At 49.6% G+C, this 12,337-nt stretch overlaps 1 protein-coding gene across 3 annotated transcripts in view; it reads left to right on the plus strand.

Annotated features, from left to right (window-relative positions):
* The window catches only part of GRIK3 (glutamate ionotropic receptor kainate type subunit 3), a 229,752-nt gene that overhangs the window by 167,446 nt on the left and 49,969 nt on the right, over window positions 1–12,337 (plus strand). For all 3 annotated transcript variants that reach the window (XM_073317613.1, XM_073317615.1, XM_073317616.1), the window contains one exon: window positions 7,606–7,809. In XM_073317613.1, the coding sequence (XP_073173714.1) occupies window positions 7,606–7,809 (204 nt within the window). The remainder of the gene's footprint in view (window positions 1–7,605; window positions 7,810–12,337) is intronic.

A 12,337-nucleotide genomic window follows, 5' to 3' on the forward strand; every position in this document is an offset into this window, starting at 1 on the left:
TTGACATCAGTGCGGGAGCATTGATTTAGACCAAGAGAAAATCTGACCCACTGAATACTTACCCAGACAATCAGGTACACCGAAGACCTGGTGGAGATACCTGCTTTCATTGCCTGGTAGGCAGGGCTGGGTTTATGGCACCGTTGTCACTCCAGAACTTCGGCACGTCCTTGCTGTCGTGACTGAACAGAGCCCTTCTGGGAGCTAGCTGGTCCTTTCTAGAAAAGATATACACTGTGCTGAGTGAATGGCTAGTCTGTCTGCACCCAGAGGCATTTCAATACCTGTGTATCTACGAGAAGGAGAGGGAATCTGGTGCTCAGAGAGAGCGTGAGGGTGCTGGCTGGCCTCAGACAGGGCACAAGCAGGTGCTGCACAGACTCCCACATGTATAGTGCTAAGCTGCAGCATCTCCTGCTGTTCCCACACTCCAGAGAAACGGCTGCTCCTTGTCCACACGTGCCAGCCAATTCAGTGATTCTGTGTGTTGCTGGCTAGAAGCCACCACACTTCCAGTAGCCATGAGGCTGCTTCTTGTTCCCGCTGCACTTTTGAAAACATCCACGTCAACTCTTGTGCGGAGTCTCAGGCATGTTCTCGGTCCCGGTGCTGGGCTGCATGCTGGGCTGCATGACCCGGTGCTCGGTCCCAGAGAGGGGCTGCATGCACTGGGCGCAAGAAAGGCTCTTAACTAGCATTCCACACAGGTTGTACAAGTGCCCGACTAACTAGCAGGAGAGGGGTGGGTGTCTGCTTCAGGTGTAACTATTCTCATCACGGCAAAAAAATAAGAGCAAATGCATGCCTCAGTGTCCTCCCTTCTGGGGCCTTAGTGGCTCAGGGGATTAAGAAGGGGCTACAGGGTCTCTTCCTTTCTCTCACTGATCGAAGGAGGGGCACATTCTCTCACACATAGTCATCAACATCAGGTGGCTGCTCAGCAGCCCTCTATGAAGTGGCTTGTCAGTCTCCGCAGATTTTCTGTTGGACAGTTGCCCCCATAACTCCAAGGCCACAAAAGCCCCAAATTAGCCGCCCTGCTGGCAATCTTAGCAGAGAAACCAGTGGCTTCATGGGCCTTGGAGACTGAATCCTCCTCTTGCTTCTAGATGAGGCCCTTCAAGGTCAGAGCTGAAGCTCCGTGTCAGGAGGTGGGGTGGGTACCACCGGGGTGCTTGTCCTGCCACTCCCAGCATTGTATCTGCTCTGCGGGTGCTTCATGCTCCAGCGCTGCCAAGCTGTCACTTCTCACTATCCCAGAATTCATTTATACACACGGGTTAGAGCTGCAGCGGCTGTGTTTCCTTCCCCTCGTGACTACGTAGGTGACAACCTAGCCAAAAGTAATTGAGTTATCCAGCAAACCATGGATACTTAACCAATCTCCTCTGTCTCCAACTGTCACGCTGTATTTAGTTCTTGCCTTCACTACTGGATTTGATAGCAGGCATCAGATCAGAATGAATTTTTATTTAACATCTAATGAATTATGACTAGTAGCATTGGTTTGTATTTGGCTGTGTTACACAATGCTGGGTCTGCCAATCGGCGGCAACAGCAAATAATGCTGTGCCTAGAACAAATAAACGATTAAGGAAACCTGGGCAGGTTGTGTAGATCTGGTTTGAAATTCTGTTTATGCCAATAATTTTTCTGGCCAATTTCCATGCAGTGGCTTCAAGGAGCCTCTTCTGTCAAAGAATCGTGGATGTTAGAGGTGGGAAAGAATGGCTAGGTCATGTAGGGTTTAGAGAGTATCGTCTTTTATGACATATTGTCTAGGGTTCCTAAAAGGATGTGTGCATGTGAATTGGGTATTCATAAAAGAGAAGGACAAGTGTTTGGCTCAGTGCAATATTACAAGCACTGTGAAATGTGTCCTCTGCCCATCTCTTTGTTCATGCACCTCGAGTCTCACCTAAAGAACCCCTTTCCGTTCCAGTTCTGGAGCTCGCACATAGCTTTGCCAATGCACCGCATTGCCAGCCTGCAGCTCCTGCTATTCCAGTGGGGGTCTTCATGTTTGACTTTTACTCTGCTTGGGCTCTCCAGCAGGGTGGTAGCCCTCTCCTTCCCAGGGTGATAAAAACTAAGGAAGGTAATGATTAAAAAATGTTTGTTCCATCGTTATCTTACAAATGATGCGCTCGTGCTGTGACACTGCTATCCAATAACACCCCCATGTAATCACATCTCCCATCAGAGGCTGGACAAGGTAGCTGTGTAACCTGATCCAGTGCAGCAGAAAGGATGGGAGATACAGGACTTGACAGAGCAATGATCTGGTCTGGCATGTTGAGAGGTTGGATAATGGAATTAGATGGACCACTTGGGTAATGAGGCCTGACTTCCTAAAATGAAACAACCACCCAGCCTAAAAATAACCCAAACCTGGCACACAGCTGCTCCATCTTCTCTGTGTTCATTGTCATAAAATGTTTTTCCCAGCTGAGTCGCTCTGCTCAAACGCCTGGGTGTGAATGTGCTGCAGGAGCCTCTGGTTGTCTTAGTTTAGCCCATAACATGCTGCTTTCATGCCTTGCTTCAAATTCCTCAGACCCAAACTTTCAGAACAAGCCAAAAAAAAAAAAAGTAAATTCAAAAGTCCTTAGACCAGTAGTGAACAACCTGCGGCCCGTCAAGGTAATCCGCTGGTGGGCAGCGAGACAGTGTTTACATTGACCGTCCACAGGCATAGCTGCCCGCATCTCCCATTGGCCGGGAACGGCGAACCATGGCCACTGGGAGCTGCAGGTGGCCATGCCAATGCAAACACTGTCTGGCGGCCCGCTAGCAGATTACCCTGACGGCCCGCAGGTGGCCCACCACTACCTTAGGGGAAATGCTGGAACAAAAGGCACTTTGGCAGTTCCCACTCACTCTGATTTTGGACATCTCTGCTCAGGCTCCTGGAACAGGGTCAGTTTTTGCACAGTGTAACAGGGTGGCTTTGGCCTTATGGGCTGGAGGCCTCAGGCAGAAAAGCCCCATTACTGACAGAATGGCTCCAGCCCACCCGTGCCACGAGACTTGACGGGGCCTGATAGAGCACAGCTCATTCCCCTATAAAGGGCAGCAGGAAGCTGTAGGGAGGAGGGAAATTCAGGAAACTGCAGTGAGTGAAAAAAGCTCCTGCAGGGAAGAATCTGACACCAGGGGAATGGAGAAGTCAGAGCCAGGAGGCTGAACTCCAGCCCGGGCAAGCCTGAGAGTGACTTGACCTGGACCCAGCTCAGGGAAGAAGAAAGGGGGATGCCCTACTGAGGGGAGGGAGACACTAAACCGGTGTGTTGACCTCAGGTCTGAATAAATTGGACCCTAGAAGGGGTATGTCTGAAATGCTGTGAACTGGGTAGTTCTTCAGGGGCCCTGAAGAGGGGGAAGGTAGCGGCAGGGTGCTGCAGGGCTACCTCTGGCCATCAGGGGGGAGGGGGCGGGGGGCATCTGTTTTGTTTTCTTTTTATTCTTTTGAATTTACTTTTTTTTTTTTTGGCTTGTTCTGAAAGTTTGGGTCTGAGGAATTTGAAGCAGGTTACTTCTAATGGGCCCAGCAGAAAGACTGCAAGGCTTCCTGAGCTGGAGCCAGTCCCTGTAAGTGGGAGATAGAGCTGCGTGAATAATACAAAATAAATGCCATGCACAGTGATATGAACCCCAGGTGGAGTCCAGGGTCAGCGGTGGGGGAATTACCCAAGGTTATTTCAACTCTCAAAAGATTGAGCAGAGACTCATTTCCCCCTGCCTTTGTCCATCTTCATCTGTATCAAATTATAACGTAGCGTGGTGCCACAAGGGGAATAATTGGCTGGGGGTGCTGGTAATACTGAAACGAAGGGTTGAGATGCACCAGCCCAGGTGTGTGGGGCCGAGGGCTGGAACAACAGTGAGAGCTGCAGGGCCAGGACTGAGAAATGCTGGAAGAGGGAAGACTTCAGCTCAGAAGCGAGACATATTGGTAGAGCTGAGACGGGTCTGGATCTGGAATAGCTCTGCAGTGGGAGTGGCGCAAGTCAGGAGTGAGGTGCATCAGCAGAGCTAGGGAGCTGAAGGGAGCCCCTGCCGGTTTCTAGCTAGCACTTTAGTCTCTCCGCTCTAGCAATTCTACTGCCACGAAGGTCCCTAAGCTTTATGCTCACATTTCAGTTCTAAAGCATCCATAGAGCAAATCACCACCCTCTAATTGCTCAGCAATGTGTGCTGGAATGGGCGCGTGCATGCCTAACGCAAAGTCACCTGCAGCCTTATGACCCACCGAGTGAGGAGCATGATGGGATTGGCGCGCTGAGTTGTGCAATAAATACATTTTCTTACATTGGCTCCTAAGAAGTAAAATACAACCCTAAACTTTATCGACATCTGCTGCTGCCCTTTCTGCCTCATCCATAGGTGTAAATGACAGTAGAAAAGCCAGAGGAGGGATCTTTAAAAGGAAAACCCGGAAAGGTTGTTCACCCCCCTCCTCCCCACATCTCCCCACTGCCTTTTGCTCATATTGCAGTGGCTTGTTGGAAGAGAAATATTACTCCAGCAGCCAGCACCAGTCTCCCTGAGCAATACAAGAACTGTGAAGTTATGAAATTGAGGGCACCTTCACTGAGAAATCGATTAGCAAGCCAAGGGAGCTTGTGAATTGGATGTCTGGCCATTTTCAGTAATAAATTGTGAAATAGTCTGTGAATAAGTGGTTCATAGAGATCAGAATTACCCCCAGGAAACGTATGAGACCCGCAGATACATTACGGAGCAAGTGGCATCCTAATGTTCAGTGCTTTGGCTGTTAAATATGTATGTTATCCCTATAATGCTTCCCAAAATTAATAGTGTTCTATGGCTGATTTGGAGCTGGTGTATTTATACCAAGACCCGTAGACTCAGCTGGTTCACAAACAAAGCGCTAATTCCAGGGGAGAGGGCTGCAGAGGAGACTGGAGAGAGAGAGAGTTTAACGGGCTTGCATGCACTATGCTAACTCCATAGGCATGACGTTGTCAGCCTTGCTTTCTCAGCCAGCAGACCCAGACCCAGACCTAGACGCGCTCTCTCATCCACTCCCCACCAACACCCAGAGCAAGACAAACTGCCTTCTGCACAGCCGTACGTGAATGGCCTGGTTTGTCCACTGTGAGTGCTGGATGAGTGTGGATCCCTCCAGGCAGGAGGCACAGGTAGGGATGTTGCTGGAATTCCAGCAAAGCCTCCACGCACTAGGGCGAGGTCTGGGCCACCTCCAAGCTAGGACTGTAGCATTGTGTATAATGTTATCCAATGGTTCAGTCTAATAAATAGTCTTTTCCTCAGGTCGATCTCCTGTCCTGCCCTAGTCTCCTAGCGCTCATCTGCTGGATAGCGTACTTTGAGCATCTCAGCACTCCCCTTATGTATCTTCTCTCTCCGGCCACTCCCACATCTTCCTGGTCCCTTTCTGTTGCCATGACTAACAGCCCAAACGTCTTGCTTTGTGAAAGGCTATGATTTTTATTGCATACTTTATTGTCTTCACTTGCATATGATGGCCTCATTCATCACAGGAGATGAGAAGAAAGATGGAACCTTCCTGTGTAGAAGCCTGTTATAGGGCTGCTAATATTAGTACATTATTATTTGGATCATGGTAGTACCTGGTGGCCCCCATCACGGCTCAAGGCCCCATTTTTCTGGGCATTGTACCCACATATAATGAAAAGAGGGTCCTGGCCCAAAAACTGACTATCTAGGAGTAGGATGAGAGACACTAGTTGGAACAAAGAAAGGGAGAACAAGGTAACAATGAGACAATTTGATTATCGTAATAAACAGTGGTTCTGTATTTGACAGGCAACCTGGGATCTCCTGGTGTGCCATATATCGTGGGCATTAATCAGTGCTTCAGTGTGGGATGGAATAATAATAATTGATTCAAAATACATAGTTTGCTTTCTGCATCTGGACATGATTTTCTCAGAAAAGTAATGGCCGGTTCTGGATTCCGACAGGAGCTGGGTTATCCGCCTGACATCTCTGAACCTTTCAAGGCATCCAAGCTGGACATCTTTAAACTAAAAAGAATGGCTATTTTTGAGCATTAGCAGAAGTGCAATCATTTGGACTTGGAGGAGAGCAGCCCTCTGAGTGTTTCAGAAAGTTCACCGTGGAACATTCCTTTTAGATGTGTTATAACTTACAAAGCTTCCTGGCGCTGCCTGCAGTCTGCTAGCTAATAAGGCGGCACTTTGCTGCAGCTTGTTAAATTTTCAGAGGCTTTTCTGAATACAAAAGTAATGAGAACAGCTCAGGAGGGGGAGAAAAGGCCTCAAGATAGCAAGGCGGGGGTACTTACCCCACCTTGCTGTGCCCTTCCTGAAGTAATGTGCCATGGCTTGTTAGAAACCATCAGCTCCATGCAATATGCCCACAGTGCATGGGCATATACCCCACACTAACTACAAGTGCTGTAACCACGGGTTTGTTGCTTGAGAGGCCAGGGTGATACCTGGTTATTGAAAAGTCCTGGGTCCTGATCCTGGGCTGCATCTGAGTTGATCTCAGTGCAACATGGGTGTGGGAAAAGATGCCAAAAGCCACCAGTACCACTGCTGACTAGCATAATTTAGAGCCATCCTGGAGCTGCTGTAAATTATGCCTGCTGCCTCTGACCCCAGTGGCAGAGCACCTTATAACTCTTGGGCATGTCCTCTGCACCGACAGCCAAAGTGGGGGTGGGGACACATTGGGCACTATGCCGGTGAACAGTCCTCTGACAGACAGTTCGGCTGCCATATGGCCAGAATCAAGCTGTGGGTCAGAACTGGAGGGGATGTTCCTGGGATACTATAGGACATGATCAAATCCAGGTGTATGTGGAAAACCTGTCCTTTGGAACAGCTAGCAGGAAACCTGCTTGGGAACCATCTACTTTTAGCACCTCCTCCTCTAAGTACAGACCTGTGCTCTCAGGTGCACCTGCTATGGAAGCGGGTGCTGGTGTGTTACAAAGGAAAAGGTCTAAGACACGCGCTGGTCTCCTTTTGACCTACCTCTGGCCAGCACTAGAATCCCTGCCCCAGTCTTTGCTTTGTCTTGTTCACCTATCCTGGGGGGATAAAGAAATAAAGCCAACCTTATACCAGCCACCAGCCACACATGGTGTCCTGGCAAGACACCCAGCTCAGATGCTCTTAAGAACCCTGACGGTGGTGAGTCCACAACAGTCCCCAGGGATCGGTTCATTTGTGTTTCTAGCGTCTGGGATTTGTGGCTGAATTCTTTTCCCCTACGTATTTTTATTTTTCAATGCCCTTGTTTTCATTTGCAGAGCATGAAATGGTTATTTTTTTTCTCTCTCTCTCTCTCTCTGAAATCCCGCAGGATGGAAACCAGTTGGCTGCTCAGAAGAGACGAAATTAAATTTAGTGGGGTAAACAAGGTTGCTAATTAGTTGATGCACCATGCAAAGTTAATTTATTCCAAACATGTCGTGGTGCCAACCTTGCCTGCATAATGAGTGTCACATTGTGCAGGGTTACCTGGAGGAACAGCCACCTGCTTTCATCACTTTTCTGCTGGAAATGGGCCTGGCAGCCTGCCCTTAACCGTGGCTCTTTGCTGTGCTCTCACCCATCTGCGCAGGAAGAGCCCTTCGTCATGTTTCGGAAGTCAGACACAGCCCTCTTCGGGAACGACCGCTTCGAAGGTTACTGCATTGACCTTCTGAAGGAGCTGTCCCACATCCTGGGCTTTACCTACGATATCCGGCTGGTGGAGGACGGGAAGTATGGAGCACAGGATGAGAAGGGGCAGTGGAACGGCATGATGAAGGAACTCATCGACCATGTGAGTAAGACCCGTGTGTGTAAAGCTCCCAGTAACTAGGGGATAAACCACGCTGCAGCCTGAACTGTGGGTCAGGACACCTGGAGTGGGTTGGCATCCCAGCCCATCTGAGCTCTGTATCTTCCCCAATGTATACTGAACATATTCTATAATACAAATATTCTTGATCATTGCTAGGGGCCTCTTCCAGCTTTTCCACGGTCATTGAGTGAAGAAATAAATTAGCCCCACCAACAGATGTCTTCCTTTGCGTCAGTGTAGGACCAGGGGCACCACTGCCCCAGCCGGGTAACATCCTGGCTCTAAGCCACCCCTTCTAATTCCAGCTGCTGGCACAGGGGGCATGTTGTGGGCATTCCCATTGCCGAGGGCTTGCCAGAGCGTAGCAATGCTCTGGACGTCTCTGACCAATGTAATCACCCATGGGGCTGTTACTTGCCTCAGTGCTGCTGAAATTCCTGGTGGCTGTCAAGTCACACCTGGGGTGGAAGCATCCCCCAGCAGCTCTTGGGATGTGGGGGGTGGATGGGGAGACAACCAGCTGCCTTAGACTCTGTGCCCCCAGTCTTGCACAAAGCACAGCCTGAGCAGACTTGAGGATCATGGCTATTAAGTATTTTGGATACACGTCATGCTGTTAAATATAATCATTACACATGGTAGTCCAGGTCCCTCCCTCGGGTATGTACAGCAACCCCCACCGGAGTCAAGGAGAGCTCTGTGGAGGTGTGGAAGAACAGAACAGGGTCCTGTCCTTCTCCCATTGAGCTAACGGGGAGCTTTGCCACCAACGTCAATGGGAGGAGTGGTAAGCCCCATATATGGGCAGTAGGGTTCCCAGGAGATACCGTTACTTCTGGGTGATGAAAATCGGAACCTCAGCCTTACATTCATGTACATTTCGTCCTCAGTGTCTAGTGTAAAGTTGTGTTCGAATGGGAGGTGAATTCTGGCCAAGCGTATTTAAATGTGTGTCCCAGATAATGTGCTTACCCAGAGGAGGGAGTCATAGGACTGGAAGGAACCTTACGAGGTCCTCTGCTCCAACCCCCACCAGTGCTAAGGCAGGATTAAGTATACCTGCCTCAGCGAGCGGTCATGCAGCATCTCCTGGTATTTAGTCACAGCTGAGTGGAGCCTGTATCCTGAGAGGAGTTCATTTGCTGGGTTTCTCTCTGTACACTCAGTGTCTGACATACTTGGCTGCATCCCTTTTCCATCCCTCTTCTTAATGTTACTTGGCCAAGACCCCAATGACACCCTGCCCTCGAGCCCAGGTGCCGAGGGTTCTCAAAGATGTGGTGGGGAGTAGCCCACAGCTCCTGGTGTCTTCAGTTCTGAAATATCACCTCCTGCTGACAGGATGACATGGAGCTATTCCCCTCCCGTGTGCCTGTCCTCTGGGATAACAAATGTACAGCAATCAACCAACTGGGCAGATGGTCCCTAGTGCAGGGACAGTGTTTCGCCAGCCTGGGATAGCGCGAACAAGCCTGCTGCACGCTTGGCTCCATCATTTAACCAGGCTGAGTCTGAAAGGGTGCAAAGAGCACAGCCCCAAAGGCTGATGCCCTTACGCAGAGACCTGCTTCGTTATGTGCCATAGAATGCCCCAGGCTGGTGGTGTGCAACACTCCCACCATCGTCCCCTGTGCGTGCCCTACAGCTGTGGGATCACTGGCCTGACTGAGCAAGGACTCCTATTCCACAGAACACACGTTCATCTGTGAGCATATGCGTCCGTCCCACAGACTTCAATGGGACTCAGGCGTGCACCTAAAGTTAGCACCCCCTGAAGTGCTTTGCTGCATCAGAGCCTCGCTGAGAAACAAACAATGCGACTAGGCTCTGATCCCTTTTCCAACCCTGGTCCCTGGCGGAAAGATCCCAAGAGAACGATTTGCCCTTCACTAAAGCACTACACGCTCCTGGCTGCGCTGACCATGCCACCAGCTGTTAAGCAGAAGGGAGCCCATTCAGCCTGCTTTAATCTTGGATTATACCTCCTAAACTTCCCTGGATGTTTTTTTCCACCCAGCATTCCTGTCACGCAGAATCGGCGGCAGTTGTCCTTGTGCTGCTGCCAGTAATTTGAAAGTCTGAGTTGACCACGGCTCCTGGAGAAAACCCTGTAACGCATGTTAACAATTGTGATGCTGTAGTCATCGGTCGTCATGCCAAGAGGCCTCTTCCACCCCTGTGGTCAGGGTGATGGGGGAGCATTTCAGAAGGAGGCTCTGCCACTGGGTGATTAATAATTGTGTGTGTGTGTAGGCATGGTAATAGGGTGGGAAATTGCTAGATACAAGGCAAGTCTCTCACAACTGTTTGCCAGGCCGCCCAGCAGTGCAGAAGAGGGAAAACAATCAAATTCCTCATAAATCTTATCTTCCAGAGGAGACTTAATTATAGGCCCATTTGTAGACATGAAATAAATCCCACCGCACTTTTTTGCAAGACTGGGGAGGCATTAACCTCAGTGTCCTGACCTGATTCCAGTTCTGGTATTTAACTTCACAGAGGCATTTTAGAAACTATTCTGCCTCACTTCCCATCCTAAACTCCTGTGTGCGGTTACCCTGCACTCTTACACCCTTCACAGCCTTCCGCGGGAAAGGCTCCAGGGAACTGTCCAGGTACTGCCTGGGATTTGCAAAGAGACAGCAAGGAGCTATGTTTCCAACTCCCATTAAAAGAGAGCAGCTAGCGCCCTCTGGAAAAACCCATCACCCGTTTCCCCTCCCGCTCCTCAGCAGTACATTCAGAAAACTGATGTAGTAAATAAACCCCTGTGGGGAACTACAGAAACAGATCACATTATCTGGCTTGACTCAGGTGACCCTCACACTAAAGCTCAATGCAGCTAAATGTGTGACCCAAAGCCATAGGACATCATCAGCATGATTTATTTTTATTATTTCACTGGCTGTTTCCTTCATTTCTGGTGAGCACAGAAGTGTGACATCTCCTACTTCTCCGGCTTAGTGGCATGCTTATTTATTGGCAGTACTATCTTGTGTTTTTCCTGGCTCCTAGGTGAACAGATGATCCCTACTGCACCATAGAACGATAATATCTAGCACTTCTCTAGCAACTTAATCCCAGGGTCTCAAACTGCTTTACGAGAATTCATGACAACACTTCTGCAAATTACCCCAACAGCTACTGTCCGTAGTTTACAGACAGGAAAATTGAGACATGAAGACTTGGCTGATGGGCACACAGTACACCAGTGGCGGAATCAGAACCCAGTCCAATGCCCCATCCACTAGAGCATGCTGCCACACAGTCAGGACATCTCCTTCCCTTTCTGAGGCACACCTGGTTGGTGGGAGGAATTTTCTTCATAATTGCTTGTGATGCACCATGCCAGGGTCTGTACTAGCTGGATGGCACGCACTTCAGCTCTCTGCGAGTATCCAGGCTCACCAAGGCAGGAGTTCCTGTTTCACAGGGAGGAGGGAGTTCTTCCTGTGACTCAACTGAGAGGAGCAGATAAGCCAAATCAGTGCAGCTCCTCAACATCCAGGCAAGCCGAGTCAGCCCGGTACCCGCTGTTTGGGGCCAGCCCTGCTGCATCTCCAGACCTTGTGGAGCTGCATTCTCACGGGAGCAGGCTTTCTTGTGAGATCTCAGGGACTCCAGACTGGGAGTTCCCTGCAAGCAACTTTTTCCAGGGAGTGCTTCAGCCACAGCCCAGGAGAGCAGATGATGATGAAGGAAAGAATAAAAGCCGCTCAATACCTGAAGTAAGGATTGGGTTTGGACTGGGGTCTGTAAATGGAGCAGGGCTCAGGGCTGATGTGTGTTGGGGGCATTTGGTCTAAGTCCCATCCTTAGCTGAGACCCCTCGTTTAGGAATTAGTGTCTGGATGCAATGTTGGTTGGCACTTGAGATACACCACGGCAAAGGGTCTCCGCCTCCCCCCCGCCCCCAGGAGAGAGAAACTGTTGGACTCTCCCTCCCCCAAAAAGGAGGGTGATCATGCACCCCTGAAACCATTTACATTTTCTGGTTGAGAATCTGTGTGTGCCCTTGATAGACAGGCAGACCAATGGGTACGTTCTGAGTTCTCACAGGGCCTAGCACAACGGGGTCCCTGGCTGGAGTTCCTAGGCACTATGGTAATACAAATAACATTGGGATAAATATGTGATAGGTAGCTAGAGGGGTATGTATTTGTATAAACATGATGATCGCTAGAGGGGTATATATTGTGCTAGGTAGGACTTTCCTCTCTTCTTCTAGCTAATCCTCCACCCCACCATGAGCATTCCCAGCAGACTCCACGTAAAGCATTCCCTTCCATTTTCACACAGAGCCTAAAACATCTGTAGAGAGCTTTGTGTGCCCGGTGTCCCCCAAGGAACACAGCCATCTGGGATACATTGAAGCGAAAGATGCTTTGTAATAGAGAATGTCATTATGGTTTTGCTGCCCTTGGATATACATAGAAAGGAAAGCAAAGGGTCCAGAATCCTGCAAGCTTTACTCCTCTGAGTAATGCTTAGTGATTTCATTGGGGTG

Source organism: Lepidochelys kempii, chromosome 19 (assembly GCF_965140265.1).
Source record: "Lepidochelys kempii isolate rLepKem1 chromosome 19, rLepKem1.hap2, whole genome shotgun sequence".
Classification (NCBI taxonomy): domain Eukaryota; kingdom Metazoa; phylum Chordata; order Testudines; family Cheloniidae; genus Lepidochelys; species Lepidochelys kempii.